Here is a 21510-nt window from a genome sequence, read left to right on the forward strand (position 1 = left end):
CTGGAATTTATTTCTAAGGGACATTCACTGAGGTTATCTGAAACTCACTCATTTGGAAAATTTAATGACTCCTTACATCTGGGACAGTGACATGATTTATAGTGCTTATTTTCTCACCACAATATGGTCACCGCATCAGAATAGAAATCACACTTCATCCAGGTCTGTCCGCTGCTCTCTTCTCTCCACCACGATTTCTTTTTGGTCCACATTGGTAATCAAATTACACACACGGGCCCCTGCCATCGACACAGCTGATCATTTTTTAATCATATTAAGCCTTTCAATTTGTTCAGTTGTTTATTTTAAATCGTCCAGAAACATGGTGTCGGGGAGGACAGAGGAATGACACTAATAACCGATAAATGGTAAATCAACAGTGAGTGGGGGGCCGCTGCAGCCAGAGTTTGGAGCCTCTTCTAGCCAATTGCCACCAGTGTCCTCCAAAACAGGCTTTTTCCTGCAGGTTACACATGAGATGTCTAATAATTGAGACACTATTTCTCTACATATGGTCAATCTTTAAATACTCTGATTGCCCCAGTGTGCACTTGAAGATACAGAATCAGACCTGGCAGAAGAAGGAGACTCTGTCTCAGTATGAAATCCAACTTTATATTGTATAGGAGTGAGAGTCAATATTCCTAGACCTCCTTGGGGCTTTGGAAAGGTAAAATGTTCAGAAATGTTGGCAAATACATAATCACTTGAAGGTTAGATGAAGCAAACCTCACATGCCTCTGTGCCAGTTAAAAAATCCACACAGCATAACTGCCAGAAAAGATGAGGGGAGATCTCAACTCTTCCCCATCGCCTTTCTTACAAAACTGCCACCGGCATTTATTTCTCTCTGTTCATAACATCCCTCAGTTCGGGCTCCCCCTACAGGCCTGGCGCAGTTGCAGTTGCTGCGTTTCTCTCTTGCATGTGTTTTGGCTGCTGCGGCGCGTTTGCCCCTGTCAGCCACCGTAGTCTGGGCTATGCACCCCACTGGTCCCTTGAGCCGGGTGAAGAACTACGGTAAAGAACAGACCCATTCGATTCTTAGGGAAGAGCTCGCCCGAACCGTCCCGTTATATCTGGCAGCTGCGAACATGATTGGGACACTCGGTTCGGGCGAGACGGCCCACTCCAGGTGGGCGTAAACGAATTTCTCTTCAGTGCGCAGGCGCGAAGAAGGAACAGGTCTCCTCCCACTCTTTCAAGCTCTTGCATGTTTTAATGTCAGCTCACCAGTTGCAGGGTTTGCCAGCTAGCCCCCCTGAGTAGTCACGACTAATGCCACCTGTCTTGTTACCACAAGCAGATGTGCCAGTGCCTGGTCCAGTGTTAATTTGACAGCAGATTTTAATTTAGTTTTAGTCATAGTCTTTTGACTAAAATGCAATTTTAGTTTTAGTCATATTTTAGTCATCTGCTTTGTTTTAGTTTTAGTCTAGTTTTAGTCGACTAAATAGCATAAGATTAAAATATATTGGGTTTAATTTAGTTAAACTATTGTAATATACAAAATATTAAAATTAAATGAAAAACAAGTTTTATTAAATATATATGGAATATGGCCTTTCCATAAAAGACCAAAAATTAGATATGCATCGTTTATAACTTGCATATGACATTCTTCATTCTTTAAAGCAAAGAGCAACTCCAAAATATTTAAGAGAAAAACTGTATTTAGCAGTAATGACACTGCATCAAAGATGAAACTGACCCATATACTGACCCATTTCATTATAGTCAGACAGAAACTGTTACGGTTCTGCCAGGTTTTCCCCCTGGCAATCACCACTATTCGTCTCACCTGTTCCCAAGTCACTCACCTGCACCTCCTCTGCACTCTCCCTCACGTATAAAGGGACTTCCCTCACTCCGAGTCACTGTCAGATCTCAGTAACACTTCCATGGACACACCATTCCTGTTTCCTTGTTTCCTGTGGTATTGTGAGTACTTAAATAAAAACCGTAAATATGTTCCTTGTTCCTGTCTCTGAGGGTGTCTGTTACAGAAGATCCAACCAACACCAAACAAGCAGGAGGAGATTTCCGGACCCCATTCCGAAGCCTGGATCTCCCTGGCCCTCTCCGCAGCCGCGCCCCGGCCGTCGCCGCGGCCACTTTCCCGGCCACTTTCCCGGCCATCTCAGCCACAGCTCCGCCAGATGGCTCCCCAGCCTCTACCTCCGGCTGAGGCACGTGCCATCTGGCAGGAACTTAATGTAAGACCCTGGACCCTGAAGCCGCCGTGCACCGACGCTCCCATTCTCCCTTCTTCCCAGTTTCTAGAGTATCCCGAGGACCCAGAGTATCCCGAGGATCCAGAGTTTCCGCGGCACCGATCAGAGCCTAGGGATCTCCTTTACTATTCAGACGGGGAGTGCCTCGACGATGAGATTTTTAAAGGACCAGCCCGAGAGTCGCCGCCTCCTAACGAAGTCTCCGCTGCCGGGATTCCTCTCACGCCCTCACAGCTACCGCCCTCTCCAGCACCGCAGTCTCCAGCACCACGTTTTCCAGTACCCCCGCAGATACCTGAATCTCCAGTGCCGCCTCGCCAGTCATCACCTCAGGAGCCCCTACAGCTACTTCTGCTCCCAGAGTTCCCGGACCCGCCTCTGCTCCCAGAGCTTCCAGACCCACCTACGCTGCCGCCAGTCCAGCAGCAGCACCCGGCCGAGCCTCCGGAGCTTCCCGAGTCGTGGCCACGACTGTCTCCCTGTCCCCGGCCGTCTCCCTCGTCACGGCCGCCTCGCCAGCCAGTGCCACCGCCAGCGTACCTCGAGCTGCTGCCCCCCGCGGCAACCGCCAGAGCTCCCCGAGCAGCCATGCCCTGTACAGCCGACTCCCGAGCAGCCGATTCCTGAGCCGCTGATCCCCGAGGAGCCATGCCCCGTTCAGCTGATTTCCGAGCGGCCGACTCCCGAGCGGTCGACTCCCGAGCGGCCGACTCCCAAGCTGCTACCAGGGCCCGAACCTCCGGATCCGCTTGAGTTTCCCAAGCTACCGCCGCCAGTGTCCCCAGAGCCGCTGCCACCAGCGGAGTTCCCCGAGCAGCCCATCATGGATTCTTTCCTTCCCACTAATCTCCCGGACCCACTCATGCCCTCGGTGTTCCCGAATCCTCATCAGCAGCCAGAGTTTGAGCTAGAGTCTCCCCAGCTACCTGAGTTAGAGCCGCCTGGGCCCCCTGAAGTTCCGGTATAACCTGCGTCCCCTGGGTCTCCAGCGTCCCCTGAGCTTCCTGAGTCTTCACCTTCACAGTGGCTGCTGCCTCTACCGCGGGTCCCGGAGCTGTCGCCTCCACAGCTGCAACGGCCACTGCCTCGGTCTCCGGAACTGTCACCTCCAGAGCTGCCACCGCCACTGCCGCGGCCTCTGGAACCACCGCCCTTGCCGCAGATGCAGTCCGAGCCCAAGTCTCTCCAGCAGCCAGAGCCCGAGTTTATCCCCTGCCGTCTCAGCAGCAGCATCCCCTGCCGTCTCAGCTGCCGCCGCCAGAGTCCCCCGAGCTGCCGCCGCCAGAGTCCCCCGAGCTGCCGCCGCCAGAGTCCCCCGAGCTGCCGCCGCCAGAGTCCCCCGAGCTGCCGCCGCCAGAGTCCCCCGAGCTGCCGCCGCCAGAGTCCCCCGAGCTGCCGCCGCCAGAGTCCCCCGAGCTGCCGCCGCCAGAGTCCCCCGAGCTGCCGCCGCCAGAGTCCCCCGAGCTGCCGCCGCCAGAGTCCCCCGAGCTGCCGCCGCCAGAGTCCCCCGAGCTGCCGCCGCCAGAGTCCCCCGAGCTGCCGCCGCCAGAGTCCCCCGAGCTGCCGCCGCCAGAGTCCCCCGAGCTGCCGCCGCCAGAGTCCCCCGAGCTGCCGCCGCCAGAGTCCCCCGAGCTGCCGCCGCCAGAGTCCCCCGAGCTGCCGCCGCCAGAGTCCCCCGAGCTGCCGCCGCCAGAGTCCCCCGAGCTGCCGCCGCCAGAGTCCCCGAGCTGCCGCCGCCAGAGTCCCCCGAGCTGCCGCCGCCAGAGTCCCCCGAGCTGCCGCCGCCAGAGTCCCCCGAGCTGCCGCCGCCAGAGTCCCCCGAGCTGCCGCCGCCAGAGTCCCCCGAGCTGCCGCCGCCGCAGCTGCAACTGCCGCCGCCGCGGTCCCCCGAACCGCCGCCTCCGCAGCAGTCACCGCTGCTATCGCGGTCTCCGGAACCACCGCCACCGCGGCTGCTGCCTCTCCACGGTCCCCAGTCTCCTCTGTCCCCAGTCTCCACGGTCCCCTGTCCTCAGGAGGGGGGTTCGGCCCCCAGGAGTTGGCCATGGAGAGGGGGGTACTGTTACGGTTCTGCCAGGTTTTCCCCCTGGCAATCACCACTATTCGTCTCACCTGTTCCCAAGTCACTCACCTGCACCTCCTCTGCACTCTCCCTCACGTATAAAGGGACTTCCCTCACTCCGAGTCACTGTCAGATCTCAGTAACACTTCCATGGACACACCATTCCTGTTTCCTTGTTTCCTGTGGTATTGTGAGTACTTAAATAAAAACCGTAAATATGTTCCTTGTTCCTGTCTCTGAGGGTGTCCGTTACAGAAACCCAGTGTAGGCTATGATGATGTCGTGTACTCGCACATCCCACGTCACTAGGTGGAGCAGTTACTTTTCAAATGTGCGTCTAAGAAGATTAATTCTGATTGGATCTTTTCTAAAAACGTCCCTCACTCACATTTTCGTCTCGTTTCTATTAGTCAACGAAAATGTCAATATATTTTTATTTAGTTAACGTCTCGTTTTCGTCAGTGAAAACTTGTCGTTGACAAAATTATAACAAAAATACTTCGTCAACGAAATTAACACTGGCCTGGTCTGAGGTACTGTTCATAGTACAGTCAATGATATGAACTTATTTTTTACTTATCTTTGCATATTTCCCATCTAATACTGGCATTTGTTTTAAGATGTCTGTCTCAATAATTGAAAGCTGACATTTTTAAATTTTGTAAGGTTGGTAATGAACAGTCTTTGTTGGAAATACATTACTATAATAAGGAAATAGTCCCTGTGGTTCTGATCGAAAGACATCCCCTCAGATACCTCAAAACCTGAATCTCGTTATTAGGCTAGATATTACTAACATAAGAGAAAATATTACAAATATAATATGCTTCAAGGATTTTAGTAATTTCGGTGAATCAAATTTTTTTTTTTTTACAACAGTGTAAAATCCTATACCCACTATACCACTGCTTACCTACAGTATTTGGTAGAGGTCAGTTGGTGTATCTATCACATACTCTATATTAGATCACACAGACTCTCATGCTAATGAGAAGCAAGAGTAGAAGTGACATCCATGTACTTGCTGTCACAATGAACAGATTTCACTCTGTGGATTGAAACAGATATGGACATAAACACAGGATGATAATGTGATTGAACATGGCATGGCATGGGTTTAGAGGAAAAATCCTCTTGACATGATCGGAAAAAAATCACTGACCTCAGTGACAGGCCTCAATAATGAAAATCTTACAGATGGGGTGGCAGGGATCCACCCAAATTACATGATTTTATGAAGCTTGGTCGTATATATTTCACTGCAAGACTGATGAAATACCTGTTATGTTCCTTTAAGCACTAAAAGGAACAGAGGGGCTGAAGGGCTCTAGAAATAAAATTTGTTTCAGGGCAATGACATAGACTGCCAAGTGGACATTGTGCTTTCTCATTTCTCGAAGTCCCATTCTCCTCACAACAGTCCAATGACTGTGATGACCTTGAAAAGGACAGTTTGGCCATAAGATCCCTTTTTCTTTTTTCTCTTCCACTCTATATTCCTCTGCCCCTCCCTTTCTCTTACTCTTTTAATCCTCCTCTGCTCTTCTGCACCATCTGATTTATATGACTGGGGTTGAAGACAATAGCCACTCAGAGTGGACGATGGGAGCTGAGGGGGAGAGATTTTATTGGCATCAACACTTTCTCAGTCAGTTTCCTGAGCTGTGTTAAAGTGGAGTGGGTACAAGAGACACCAAGGGCAGTGACTATAAACAACCAAGACAGTCCCTCAGGACAACAGCTGATGGGAGATGACCTTTGACCTAATAGAGATGCACTGGTTGAATGCTATGTGTAGGTGTGTGTATTTGCAGACAACAACAGAGAAGAGAACAGAAACATAAGCTCATCTGTGCCATGTTCATTCATATGCATGTATAGCAAAACTGGCCGGTGTGGCTCTTTATGTACTGGTTCTCATGGTGAAATGGGATGTTGCTATGAGTGGTCTGCAGTTATTAATGCAGTGTGAATGGCTGACAGGATACAGACACAATGCACAAAGAGCATAAAGAATAGGGGTCAGTAATGGCCCAACAGCTTATTTTTATCTTGGGGCCCAATAGCAGATTAATTTGCCCATGTTTTTTCTTCTTTTGTCATTTGAAAACCACTTTGAGTTTTGCTTTAAAGTGAGGATGATTTGGTCAAAGATCACCTTAAGAAGAGTTCAGGACTTAAGTTTACATCAAATGAAGTTTTAGATTTGGACATAAGTTTGAGGTTATAGGTAGTTACATAGTGGTGAGGGCAGAGGTTAGGCTTAATGAATGAAGCCAACAAAATCAAAGGTCCTCACATTCAGTAAAATGTGTTTGTTTGTGTGTGTGGGTGGCTATCTATATGTGTGAGCGAGCATGAACAGCAGCTCTGCCTCTCCACACTGAGCCCCTCAGGGATAAACAGGTAGAAAAGTAACTGCTCGCCTGAAATACGCTCTATCAGTTTAAATGCAGCCTTCCAATTTCCACCTCAGGTGTGGAAAAGATATCACCTCTGATTTGAAACTCCAGCTTCATTGACTCCATAGCCCTCACTTGTGGCTAAGGCAGTGGAAACATTTAATGAAATGATGCTTTTTAAATCCATAAGTTCCGTAAAAGTTGAAGGAGTCCTTTTTTACATTGTCAACATGTATTAGAAGCAGAAAGAAAGTGTGCTTCATGGAGGAGAGAGTGGATGAGAGGATAGAGTAGGCTGTAAGAATGAGCGGGTGCTGTTTGGGAGGGCGGATGGGGTGGGGGGTTGACTGTTTAAATGCTCACAGACACTCATGCGTATCGAGACTGCCAGTCCTCTGGGAAATCAGGGCCTGGGAAGCCGTCAGGCTCTCTGGAAACATCCCCCATTTCTAAGCACAGAGATCTGACATTTTAAAATGTGAGGTGGCCAAACCATCTGCCACATCCGAGGGTTTGATATGAGGCTCTGATGAGACAGACAGGGATGGGAAGTGGGTCTCATTTGTTAAATTTTTAGATCTCATTGCTCCTGTTCTCCTCCTCCTTTCTCTCTCCGTCTCTCTGCCTTTCTCTCCAGATTCATCATCATTGCACTATAACATTCTGAAGTGTCTGGGTATATCTGTAATGAGAACAACCCCCTTGATATTATTGATCTATGTCCTCAATTACCTTCCAACACTCAATTATTTAATACAGTTCCAGCTCCTTCACTTCCAGAAGTTGTTAAAAGAAAAGAGACGAAGGTTTAACTCTCCAATCATGTCTCTTCTGCTGCAGATAAAGTGTTTCTGTTCAACATGTCTTTTCTGATTGATTCTACACTGTAATGCAGTTTCCAGACTCCTGGTTTGTAAAGCAAGTATTTCCCAGGTTATCTCACACTGCCAAGGTGACCGGGTCTCTGCAGTTCATAATGTCTCTGCAACTCTACTTCGACTTGGTCTTTAAGAGCAAATTTACTATATTGCTATATTACATTGGATTATTATCCAATTTTACCCAGGGTTTGCGACAGAAAGCAGGGCTCAGCTCATGATGTGTGGTTAAAATAAAAAGAAAATATGGGCAGGAGTAAAGTGAGGTGAGTACTCACTAAATTCCCAAGAGCAGAAGGAGGAAACCGTTATGAAACAGCATCATAGTTGACTTTATTAAAACCATTTGCATCCTGAAGACAAACTAAATGAACTTTGTACACTTGTAACAAGGCTGCATCATTCTGCAGGCGTCTCTTACTAAGCAGTCAATCAAAATGTTACACCCAACAGTGGAGGGTAAGGGTGCCCCTCCTCACTGAGCTTTTATACAGAGAGGGAGGAAAAACAAGTTCAGGCTGTTCTGAGTGCAAATATCTCTTAGGCATTATTTTGAAGAATTTTATTTGGCTTATTTTGATCTATTTTGACTACCCCATGGGGTTTCATAATTCAAGTTCCAACTCAAAGTAGTTCTTTCCTGTTTGCCCTTTAATTTCATTTTTTATGTTTTTTCATTTTTTATGTTAATTAAGAAAACACCCTTTACAGATGGTTACTGTTCAAATAAACTGCAAATGTTCTTCAAAAGCACAGAAACATTTTTGCATTTAACTAGCCACAGAAAAAAATGTCATCAAAACCAGAGTATTTCAAAACTCAGAAACGTAAGAGATAAGAGTAAGAGTTAACTAGAGCTGCAGTAAGAAAGGTTTTGCATTAACAACTGAACCAACATTTTTATTTATGTAAATTGTAATGCTTCGTCCAAGAAACAGGTAATTCTGAATCTATTACCATCTGACAAGTATAAATGCAATATTGCTTTCTATTCAACCCTCTAGACACATTTCTGATCTTTTAGCAGCTAGATGTTTGACTGTCTGTCTGCTGTTTGGTGCTGGAATGGTAGAGTACAGTGGGTTTATCAGCTCTAAACAGATTCCTACAGCACAAGGAAACAAGATTAATGACAGCAGAATTTGTTCGGCAAAAAGACAAAACAATTTGTTAAAACAGGCTAGTTGGCTTCTCACTTGAGCTCAGAACTGCACAGTTGGGTCATCATTTCCTCTGGCTTTGTCACTAGCAACTACACCTTTAACGTTTGATCCAATGGTAAAACAAAATATTGATTAGTACAGCTTTAAATCAATGCTTCACACGTACTAAGTTGAGAAATCGCCCTTAACTTGTAATGTAATGAGAGTAGTTAAGGGAGATTTATGGATTAAATTTATCACTATGAAGACTACAGATAATAGGAGAAATACCAGTTTGTTCCATCACTTTGGAAGAAAGCTGTCAGAAAATGATCTGTTACCATTAAACCAGCAGTGGCAGGACCGCTGCATTGCAGTGTTATTAATGCAGACTTGGAACTTTAACCTCAGGGACACATCCTGCGTATCTGAGTGTCAGGCTGTAATTCAGCATTAATAGACTATAGTTCGGTAGTTAAACTTTGATAAGCTTGTGTTTTAAATACAATTCCACAGCATATTTATATGGATATATTAAGAGGGGATGTGTGTATCGATTACCTTCTGATGCTCTACCTATATAAGTTGATATATATTAGTGTCTTTTCAGGCATATATGCCTTGTTTGTGGGGAGATAATATAATGGCTGGGAGATGGATCTAATTGGACATAACTTTTCTTAAAACCAAAGCATTCAAACATTACACTAGTTCTGTGTAGAGCTGTTGATTGAAGCAGTACTGGGTGGTTCCAATGCAGTGCTCCAGGCAGGTTCCAAAGATGACTGGTGCCCTCTAGCAGTCAAATTAATGTGCACAAATGCTGCATGAGTCTGTCAGAAGTAGTACATTTATCCTGCATGGCACTGTACTCAGTTAAACATACAGCGGGCCTATTTATCAAGCTTAAGATTTGGGAAGTTACTGTAGTTGTTACTTTAGAAATTCTCTCTATCTCTCTGTACTGGCTGTGAAAAAGATACAATAATGATCCCCCATTTCATCCCTATTTTCTTGTAATTTTGTGCAGCAGATGCCTTGCATATGGCAGAGAAATCACTTTGAGCCATGAAGGGCTTCACTGAAGGAGATCCATATAATCTGCCACGTCTTCCAGTTAATCATGGGGTTTAATAAGTCATGAAATCACCCATAGTGGGACTAGGTTGCAGTTTCAATAAGCTTGCCACCCATAAGAATACTGGATGTGTGTGTGACTGTGTGTCACTGAACTACCTGGACTAAAGAAAACTGATGGAAAAATTTGGCATGGAATAATGCTGCCTTCAGTTGCTGCTGTAAATATCAGAACTGCAAAGTCAAGGCATACGTGCAGAAAAGAAGTGGAATCCAACTGAAAAATCAGGGAATTTTCTGTTGGTCCTGACTTGTGTACAGTTTCACACTGAAGGCCTTCTGTGAACAGTTCAATCCATATTTGCATGTCCTGACACATTTTTCATCATTAACCTGAGAAAATGAAGAATTCTTCTTGAATGATTTCAATTGTGTGTGATTCACTTGTGTTTTTCATTATACCATGCCTTGTCATACACTTGTCTTACACTCTGCCTTTTCCTCAGTGGACTACACTAACGCTCTTTGTGTTAACCACGACCAACATACCCAGTGTTCATGTTTTAAGGGCAGAAATGTTGACAGACTATTGGACAATGATGTTATTGTCATTGTTACAATGTGGGGATGGTAGTACATTTACATTATTAAAACCATTTGAAATAATATTAAACTAATCCAAAAAATGAGCAGCAGACATGATTTAATTACCAAGGTAAATTATTTTCATTGTTTCAGGTTCATGGTCAGTTGTCGATACTTCAGGGCTTGTTGCCTGTTGTACCTCTGGTTCCAGTCGAGATGCTCACTGACCAGCAGATGAGACTGGTTGTACCAGGCAGCTCTCAGGTATCCCTGTGTGTAACTGAGTGTAAAAATGGCCTTTCCCTAAAAAGGTCTGTTGCTCTCAGTGAAACTGAATGAAAGGTTGACAACAACTTTGCTTTTTTAATCTGTTGGTAATATAGGTACTACATTTTTGATACGGCGATTTTTAGGTGGATCATGATATTTTTAGGCTCAGTATATTTAAACGTTATTACTTTTAGACCAAGAAAAGCCATCAGCTATGGAGTCTGGTGTTAATTATAGGAAAAAAGACAAATCTGGGACATTTTTTTAAAGTGTGAAATTTACGCTGTGCGTGTGAAGGCCACGTGTTGAAATAAGTCCAATGAGAGCCAGTGAGCGATATAATGACGCGAGCTAGGGGCGGGGTCTGTGTACAGGTGGACACCACACAGGTGTAAGGCAGGGAAATGTGCGTGCTGACAAACCAGTTGAGCTGTTCAGCGCCGTTATTCGGGCTCATATAGCTCTTCAGGCATGGCCTACAGATGCGTCGGGAACTGTGCACCATTATTCTTCCTTGCTGTTCTTTTTGATGCAGCTGGACTGGTTGTACTTCTGTGTGGGATCTTCGGTAACCTGAGCATGGATGGTCGCTTCTATGGGGATTTCCTAATCTACACGGGTTCTGTTATCATTTTCCTCAGTTTGATGTGGTGGATTCTGTGGTACACGGGGAATGTCCCGCTGTACGGAGAGGACAAGACGGGCTCCTTGGACATCAGCTTTGCGCACTGGGTCAGAAAGTTGTCCGAGAGGCTTTCCAAAAACGGCAAGAAGCCTTTGGAAGCCGGGGAGAGGAAGAAGAGAGTGGGGAAGGAGATGAACGGGTCAGTGCCATCCATTGCGCCGTGCCGGATTAGTTGGGAAGACGGCGGGGGAGCCCTTTCGGGTCACGACAACAGAGCGTTTGATGGAGGGAGTGAGTGCGCAACTCCAGCTGACAAAAACGTGGAGTTGGGAGTGCTGAGGAGCTCAGACGTGACTGTGCAGGCAGCAGATGGCAAAGTCGAGAGGCTTCTCTGAGAGGACATGGTGCGTATTTCACATACCCAAGTCGCTTCAGTGTCCTACTGGACTCCATTATTGGAGCCCACTCACTGCTGTGCAAACTTTAAAAGTGAATTTTCCTGTAACCTACTTAATGTCATGTTACTGTATCCTGTTAGGTTATCTAAATGTATGAGCCTCTGAAAGTCTGGGCCTGTGGAACCAACAATTACGATCCACCATAAATCATAGAGTCATAAATATTCCTGCTTCCACCCATAGTGTCGGCTGCTGTTTTCGCTGACATCCTCTTTGTGTTGCATGTTGGCATGACAGCTCCCCGTCCCCACCCCTACCCACTGCCAGAATTATGAAATGTCAGATCAGACGACGCCCACAATGAGGCCGGTCTGGAGGAGTGAGCGCTCTCACACAAATGCAAATCAGGAATAATACAAATCTTTCGTCTTTCCTCTGCTGCTGTGAAAAGCCATCAGTTTGCTTGTAACCGAGTGGCAAGCCAGATGCCCTTTGGGCCAAAGGCCCAATTGCGTTTTAATATGACTGCAGTGCTTATTGATCCAGTGGAATGGAATGTGGCAGATATGGCTGGGCCTCCTCACTCTGCCACCAAATGCAGGGATCATATAGCGTCAAAGTGAGCTTCAAGCACCTTCCCTCACTGCTTCTCTGTAGTTGACTTCAATGGGAACGAGGCTGATTCCTATATTATCTGGCCTGGCTAATGATCTTGAGATATAGAATTGTGTGAAATGATGTGGCCAAAAGAACAAACACTGAATACTTGACAGTGAGGACAGTTCTTTTCCATTGCTAAGTCCCACTTTCCGCATCGGAGGATTACTTTCATTACTTATTAATCTGTTAGTTACTCTTCGATTGACTGATTGATCAGTTGATTTCTAAAGTGCCCCAACATAGTCAAAAATGCTTATAAATTAAAGTACAAGGTACCAGCATCAGATTGTTCTTTTTGTCTGACCAACCCTCCAGATTTCAAACCTGTGGAGTTTACTTCTCAGATTAGACTGAGGCGTGCAGTAAATCCTCATAGTTTAGCGTGAACACACTATGAACTGAGACACTGAGATTTCTGTTTTTGTTTAGCTTGGTAAAAATGTAGTTGGCTCCAGCCCTGACTGAAAGCACATAAGGCTGCAGGTTTTTATCACTGGACATTCCTCCAGTCAACACAGGCCACCACCTAGGAACAACAGTGCTTTTGTGGCAGCCACCAGCCTTCGACTTTATGAATCATAAAGTGAGATGTTTATCAGTCAGGTTTGACAGCAGTTCACATGGATAAATGGTGGTAAAATGCTCAGGTGTACAGTAAACATGAATTTCCCAATATGCTATTAAGCTGACGTGAGGATTGTCTTGTGTTAATGTTGTTGTGTAACGTTAATGTTTAAAGTTGTAAGCTGGTACTTGTTATAGTGCAGATTTTAAGTCAGACCTTAAGGACCCTTTCTATAGGAACGTGAGGTGGTCTTAATACACCTACTTATTTCTTTCATCATGGGAAAGAAGAGTAAAGAACATTGTCAAACACAAAATTTCCTCTTCCAAAAAAATATTAAATTTGCAGCCCATTTAAATTCTTTGACCCTACTGGCTTCTTTATCGGAGGAAAGTCCTTTCATATCATTTTCTGTTTTATTTTTCAAACTACGTAACAGGTTCAAGATTATTATTCTCTCTGACTCTTATCTTGTCAAACATCTCAAAAGAAGGGGTCAGTTTTGAGTCTGATCCGGGAGTGTCGTTTTTCACCTCCCTTTAAATCAGTTTCCATTTTATGAAACTTTCAGTTGTCATACTGAGGAAGTACATAAAACCTCTTCCCTTCTTCTTTACAGGTACCTTCCAGCCTCCTTGGCATTAAAGGACAGACTCCCTTTTCATGCCACTTTCCAAAAACTTGAGTTTACCAACTAAAGTCACCTTTTTTGAAATGGGGAAGACAGTTTCTTAATCAGGGAAAAGCTCTACACTGCAGTAAGGAGACGGGCTGAGCACATAAGGAAGAAAAAGTCTTTAACTTGTACATACCAAATTTTTATTTTTCTGTGCTGGTTTTTATGGCTGTTTTTTTTTTTTTGTAAATAATTTTTCTTGAGAATAAAGTTTAACTGTTGGATGTTGTGATTGTGTATTTGTAGGGATTTCTGGAGACAGGTTACTGATAACACAGTAACACCCATGCTTTCAGTTGTACAAGAGACAGTTTTTCTCTTCTCTTCTTCCTTGTTTGGGTCCTACCTTTGTTGTTTAAGCTGTCCTAAACCTCATTTTGCCAACATCCTCACTTTTTTCTGTTAGTTTTTGAAGGGTGTAAACAGCACCATATGTGTTCTCCTGCTGCTTCATTCCTAAGGATGCAAAACTGTTTAACACCAGATTTTCTGGAGGATCTGTTTGCAATGCTCAGATATGTTTATGAAATGAAGTCATATCCAGCAATAGAGCTGGAAGATCGTCAGGGAAGCATATTTCCCCTGCAGCAGACAAATTAAAAAATGTGAGAGGTACAGTCGATCCAGGAAGGGATGTGGCTTGAGTGTTTAAACTTCCTTCTAATCAGTGTCACTGTAAGGCAGACTAAGAAGGGAAGAAGCTTTTACTGTTTTCACCTCAAACCTAGTCTACTGTCTCTTGGTCTGCTCCTTATCATGGATTTTATTGCGTATTTTGGCCGCTGCCTGGTGGTTTTCATCATTGCTTTGCTCTTGGATGCAGCCGGCCTTATTCTCTTCTTCGTCGGTATCTTCGCTTCCCTGAGCTTCGGGGATTTCTTCATCTTGTCAGGGTCCCTCATCATCTTCATGAGCCTAGGGTTCTGGATCATCTGGCATCTGGGAAACCTGCAGGGGCCGATGGAGGAGTTACTCCCTAAATGAGATTCACAGCATTATTTCTTTTGTAGCACAAAGTTGTTTTCTGGCAACCAGGGCTGGAAAATGAAACCAAAGCTACAGCTGCAGGTGCGTATCTTTTAAATTTAAAGCATTGCACAGGAAAGATGTTGTGAAGTGAGTGACTTTAATAAAGCTCTCTTCTGTTCCCTTTAGGATGAAAATTCTACGCTTGTGCTCAATTACACTAGTGGATGTTTGTATATCTGTTTCACTACCCACAAAAAAAATACATAGTGACTTTATTTTGAAAGATCATCTATATGCTGAACAGCTGAGACTCAGAGGAGGGTGTAGAAATTTTGAAGTGCATCAATATATGCTTGTAACTTCAGATAACCTACAGCCATGGACAAATTAGTCAAGTCAAACAGGCCCCTGGGCACAGAAATTTACAAGGTTCCCCACCTACAAAGGAGGAAGAACCTTGGACTGAAGGAAACTACTAACAACATGGACATATTTCTACTCATTTGACATTTTTTCTAGTAATTTTGCATCTATTTGTTGTCTGCTTTCCTAACTACACCTTCTGATTCTAGTGGGTTTTTTTTATTTAAAAACATAGACCGATTCGATGGGTTCATTTTGGGTGCTATGATGACATCTCACTCAGACCTTAGAATCAGGAACCAAAGTCTTGTTTACCCATCTAGATTCTGATGAAACACATTTATTCCCTTGCTTTGTTTTTTATTTCCAGCTGAGGCTATTGTTCTCAATCAGTCTCTGTGGTGATTTTCCTGGTTGTGAAAGCTGAGTATTGGCTCAGCCCATTCAACAGAAACCAGTCAAACTGGGTCCATTGGTTACTATGTCAGAGTGCGCTCTCACTTCACAAGAGTTTGTGTGACGATGAAAGGGAGAAAATCCCATCTATGAAACATTAGAGCATAAAATCATTAGGGAATCGAACTTTTGGAAGCTGTTTGCATAGATTTTGTTAATAATGGTGTCTAAGATAAATAGATAGATAAATAGATACTTTATTCATCCCCATGGGGGAAATTCACCAAGTCTAAGCTGAGTCAAAGATCTATATCAAAGTCAGAATGTGGTACAACTTGTTTTTGTGTTACTAAAGCAGACACACCCTGTTTACAGTGTGGCTGATATTTAAGCTTAATACCAAAATAATCATTAGCAGAGCAGAGCTTCAACAGCAAAAATGAAACATCCAATACACACCATTTAGATATCATTATCGTTTTGATTTAACAAAATAATATATTTCAAAATGTAGTCATTGTGTCAATTGTTTCTTAACCACCTTTACTTACTCTGCTTTTAACAGTTTTCAAACGCTGTTTTCAAACACTGTGCCCACACACACACACACACATACAGGCTTGCATGAGTGTTTGAAAATGTGCCAGTTGTGCATTACTAATTCATAACCCTCGCTGTTCAAAAGTTTTCAGTAGAATTAGTTTGAGCGGGTTCATCATGTCGTTCTAAGGTGTCACACTCCTTCCATCCCTCTTTGTGCCTCCAACGTTTCAGCTTCCAGTTCACACCTAATGTGTCTTTCCATTACCTATTGCCAACTTGCTGCACAGCTCACGGCCAGCGCACACAAACACACCTACGTCTGTCCTGGGTCAGCTGAAAATGACACTGTGAGACTCTGCCCACATGTGAAAAAGGCCACAGGGATTAAGTTCTGTCTGTGTGATTGTTGTCAGACCTGCCAGTACTTCACACCACAGCACCAATGATGGAGTTTTTGAGGAAAGTCCAGTGGTGGGAGAAATATTGAGATAGTTAACTTATTGTAAGTAAAACAATACCACAGCAAAATATACATACATACAAGCAAAGGTAAAAGTGTCAAGTACGATGTAGGTAATATTTTACACTTTTGTAACAATACATATTAATTTACTGATCAAAAGCTTTGGATGAAATTCTTAACTTGACTATAGCACTATGATAAATGTAGCAGAGTAAAAATTAGAGAGGGCGATGTCTCTGATTTCTTAAACAGTCAAGTCAAAAGGCATTTCCCATGGTCACTGAAAAGTTGTTACTTTATTTCAGAAGTATGAAAAGCCCAATTGGCAACTTTGGAATACTTCACTTGCACATTCATGCATATCCAAATGAATAAATACAACTATACAGATGCATACTTGCATTTACACATATGCATACTTTAATGCATAGATAGTACAAATATACACACCTATACATAAGGTGAAAATAACAGATGGGTTGGCACGGTCGTTCCGTGTCGTAATGTCACCTCACAGTAAGAAGGCTCCTGGTTTGAATCTGTTTGACCCCAGGGGCCATTTTGCATTTTCATCCTCATGCTTGTGTGAGTTTCCTCTGGGTGCTCCGGTTTCCTCCCACAGTCCAAACACATGTAGTTGGGTGTCAGGTTAGTCTGTGTCTCTAAATTGCCTATAGTTGTGAATATGAATGTGTGTTTGTCTATCTCTGTGTCAGCTGTGTGATAGACTGGAGGTCTATCTGGGATTGGTCTCCCCTCCCCACCCCCTAAAACTTGTGTACAAAACTTGTCCTAACAAAATACACCTTAGTATGTAATGAAAATTGGGTCTTAGTGTAATATAATGAGTCTTGTTTAAATAATACATCTTCATCAGTGTCTCAGTGTCACACCTTTATCAAGGTCCCATTCAACTTACACTTTTTGGCACCTGCTCAAAGGCCTAATCTAATCCTCTTAGCTGGCAAACTGTTTGACACAGCACTTGCTGCCAATAGTAAGTAGGCCTAAAGCAAAGGTGTGACAGTGCTGCAACATAAATAAATAAATAAATTCACCTTATTATAAGGTGAATTTATTTCTCTGTTTGTGTACATCAAGAGCTGCAGCTGCACAGTTGCTGTGTTAAACACTGTTTTCTTTATGTTTTGCTTCATAACATTTAGGAAGTGGGTTGTGGGGACAGTAGCCTTGCAAGTCCACTTTCAGGCAATACAAGGAGATTAATGTTTCTGGTTTGGTGATCAAGTAAAATAGTCAGCTGGCAGTTTATGAGGTACACCACACCAACAGTAAATCAGCCTAACCCAACAGTCAATAAATTCTTTTTCATGAAGGTGATAATGTTCAGTTTGTGTTCACACTGTTTCAGAGCTGCTGATTCAGGTGGAAGCTCATTCTGGAGGTTGCAGTTTGTGCTGCTGTTGGACTGTTGTGCATTTTACAGAGCTGTGTCTTTTACTCTGTCTACCCAGTTCATATCATTGAGTTTAATGGTGGCGCTATTAGCGTTTTTAACATAGTACAGCACACACACAAGCAGGTTGCATCATTAACTGTCAGGCTGGGACATATTAGCCATGATGAGAAGAAATATCTGTCACTATGTGTTCAGCAATTTTACAGTTTTATTGTAACTTAACCAGACTCCAACAGTGTCGTGCACTTTAACCCTGAGCTCCTTTTATATCTTGACTACTGTAGGTAACAGCAGTTGGACTGGCCTGTGGGTAGACTGGACAGGATAAAGTGAGTAAGCAGGAAATGAGAGTAGAAAAGGGAGAAGAAACAATAAGGGCATAAAACTGAAAAGTAGCTAGTGAAATAAATCTTTGTTCAGCTATGCTTTGTCACTATCTCTGTTTCCTGTCTGCTGTGTATTATAGTGGAATGTTTCCTCTTTGTCCATCAATTTAGTTAGCTTTACTTTAGTCAGTGTCAACTTGTTTTCAGCTGTGTCTTGTTTGGTGTCCTAGTTTTTGTATTAAAACCTCAGTTTCCCCTTTTTGATTGGTTGGAGGAGTGGAAGTCTGGGACTCCTGGACTCGGGTTCAGTTCCAGGTTCCAGTTTAGCCATAGTCTGCACATATCTTTCTCTGTCCAAATCATGAGTGTAAAACTTCATGATGTCTTCAGTCAGTTGTTCCTGTTCGGAGTGCCTCAATTTCTTACGTGTAAGGGGTTAAATGGGGAATCCAGAGATGCTCACGTGGAGCCCCTGAACTTGTACTATTGCTGTCTGTACTGCCTTTTGGGTGACTCAAAGGCACCAAGTGCCACTCCATCATCTAGTTGGTGTGGTATGCTTGGGGCCTGGGTAATGTTGGGCCGTCTGGTTAAGGTCATGCGCGAATGCTGTGATCTGAGTTTTAGTTTTTGTAAAGTGCCTTGAGATGATTTGTATTGTGATTTGTGTTTTACTAGAAAATGTAGTTAAAATTATGCTTTAGTAGGATATGCTATGCTATTAAAATTATGCCTTTGTCACCAAGAGACAAGCCTCTAGGGAAATGTCTGAGGCACCAGCAGAGAGAGAAGATCAAGCAGAAGGCCCATGGCATGGCTAGACCCTGTGTGGGATGTACTGCCGACAGATACTGTTGCTGAGGTGGCTGATGTTGAGAAAGCCTATCAGTGGCTGGTAAAGGCTGGACTACAAGACACAGGAGCATAGGAACAGACACAAAACACTAGATCGGTAGAAGCAGATGTCTATCACACAATACAGAACCTCAGGTGCAGAGGCCACAGAGAAAAAGTGTGCAGATGCCTCTGCGAGGGTTCAAGTCAGATGTAAGATATTTATGTTTAAAGCCCAACATCCAAAGTAAAGAGAAGAACTGAAATGAAGCTTCCCAGTTAGATGGCTGGGTTAAAGTTTTAAAGTTTCCAGGTCTCTATACAGTAATTTTTGAAGCCCAGCATACAAAGGAAAATTAGAAAAGCTCAAATAAAATAACATGGTTTCCTGGCTGAAAGCTCAGCCTGTTAAGTGTCATTTTTTTGTCCAGCATATTATGTCAGCGTGGACTAAATAACAGCAAACACCAAGACAAACTGCAGCCTCCAAACGGTCACAGTTAAATGAACACCCCTTTAAAAAACTTTCAACAAGAACTAATCATTAAGACCTTCATGGAGTTAGATTTATGACGCTGGATTAGAATACTATTATATTTCTAACCAAACAGCTCAAAGTGTTAAAGCACTTTCTTTTAAACTCTGAAGACGTGCCTTCGAGTCCCATGGAGCTATTTAGTTTAGTTTAGCCCAACACTCAAAAGAACAAAAGAAAAATTCACATCATAAATGTTTCTAACCAAGAGTTCAGGCTGTCAGATGATTCTTTTGAGGTTGTGGGTTTGATTCTTATGCTGCTCCATAAATTTTAAAGGTCATATCCACAAGTCAAGAGGCAAAGGCACTAAGAAAAGAGGCGCCACGTCTGATCGAATAGCTAAAGCTGTTAGATGAGTATACTGAGGTTCTGAGGGAGAGGGTTTGAGGCTCCAGCAAGTTTTTAACTTTAAGGCTCAGCAAAGAAAAGACAGAAACTGAGAAAGTGAACTTGACTGTCTCTGGTGAAACAGAACAATCCGTTTGAAGACTGTTTGGTAGGCTGGTTAGATTCCTATAATGGTTTGGGAATTTTTGTTTTTAACTTGACAGTGAACCCAACAGGGCCCTTTCTGTGTGGAGTTTGCATGTTCTCTCATAATTCAAAGGTTTCAGGTCCAAATCCAGCGTACAACCATTTTACATTGCAGCTTTCATACATCTATGTGCATTCGTGAAAACAAAGTGCCTAAACCAATAGAAAGAAGAAAAGATCACATGAAAGAACGGTAACTTGCACATGGAGCTGGCTCTGGAACAGAAAGCCCTGGGCAGCTGTACTTTTACTGACATATTAATTGTCCTCTTGTAGTTTTAATGCCACAAAATGTTTTCTTGCCACCTCCTGAACTCTTGGCACCAGTAGAGTCCATCTTTAAACACAGCATGTTCAGAAGACTCTGGTCACAGGTGGATCCTGGTACAGAGAGAAACTAACTTTTTAGTCTTCAGCCACAGCAACCTACTTTCCTCTCTGCTCTATCCACTCACCCCAACCGGTCGAGGCAGATGGCCGCCCAAACTGAGCCCGGTTCTGCTGGAGGTTTTTTCTTCTGTTAAAGGGAGTTTTTCCTCTCTACTGTCGCCAAGTGCTGCTCATAAGGGATTTGTTGGGTTTTTTTGTTTTTTGTAAAGTGCCTTGAGATGATTTGTACTGTGATTTGGCGCTATACAAATAAAATTGAATTGAATTGAATAGTTTCATATCGACTGAAACCAATCTGAACACAGCAAGCAGAAAGTACCACACCACAAGTTTAAAACCCCATTGCAGGTTTTTTTTTAACTAGTTAGTGAGTTAATCTGCTCAAATCTGCCAGCAACATTTTTCATCAGCAAAAACCTAACAGAAATCAGAAGCTGCTTTGTCTCTCTGAAAACAAAGAGGCATTGTTGTAAAAACCATTTCAAAATGCCTCCATCATCACTGTAAACTGTGCAGTGTGAAAACAGTAGAAAGTCCTAGTTTGTCACTGTAATTCACATGAATTTTTGAAACAATGACTGCTTTAATACAGATAGAGCTTATGTGATTTGTAGCTGATTTGAAGTGACATGTGTGTTTGTGTGTATGTGTGTGTGTGAGCTAGAAAGAAAAACTGAAATACTGAACTACATCAGGCAGTCTTGTTTGTGTGTGGGTGCCATAGCTTTCCTCAGAGAGAAAATTACTTATCCAGTATCCAGTCCTTGCTTTTTGCTGTGATTGCCCTCTGTCAGGACACCTGCCCACACTTTGTCCAAGCACTTGGCATGTAGTTCCAGCATTTTGAAGAAGCTGCCACAGTTCTGTCTCTTCATGGGATCCCACACTGACTTCAGGATGCTGATATTTGGGCCCTGTGGGGCCCACACCATCTGCTGCAGGACTCCTGCTTCTGCTCTCTGAACCTAGTCCTTTATGACTGTGGCTGGATGACCAGTTATCAAATATCAATATTCACTCCTCATCACATTATGTAGCCAAAAACATATTAGCTCACATCAGAGTCGAGCTGATACAAAGTTTCCAGGACATAAAGCTGCTGTGCCACAAGGGGATCATATCCAACACTCTGTGTGGACTGTTTTTTAAAACAAATGGTA

The 21510-nt window shown here is 43.7% G+C and overlaps 1 protein-coding gene across 1 annotated transcript; it reads left to right on the top strand.

The window, feature by feature from the left end:
- Nucleotides 1–11054: 11054 nt before the first annotated feature.
- LOC113135862 (transmembrane protein 238-like) lies at nt 11055–13663 on the top strand. Its single transcript, XM_026316180.1, has 2 exons — nt 11055–11679; nt 13518–13663. The coding sequence occupies exon 1, from the start codon at nt 11122–11124 to the stop codon at nt 11668–11670; it is 549 nt and encodes a 182-aa protein (XP_026171965.1). The 5' UTR covers nt 11055–11121; the 3' UTR covers nt 11671–11679; nt 13518–13663.
- The last annotated feature ends 7847 nt before the right edge of the window (nt 13664–21510 follow it).

This window comes from Mastacembelus armatus, chromosome 19, assembly GCF_900324485.2.
Source record: "Mastacembelus armatus chromosome 19, fMasArm1.2, whole genome shotgun sequence".
In the NCBI taxonomy this organism is placed as follows: Eukaryota; Metazoa; Chordata; class Actinopteri; order Synbranchiformes; family Mastacembelidae; genus Mastacembelus; species Mastacembelus armatus.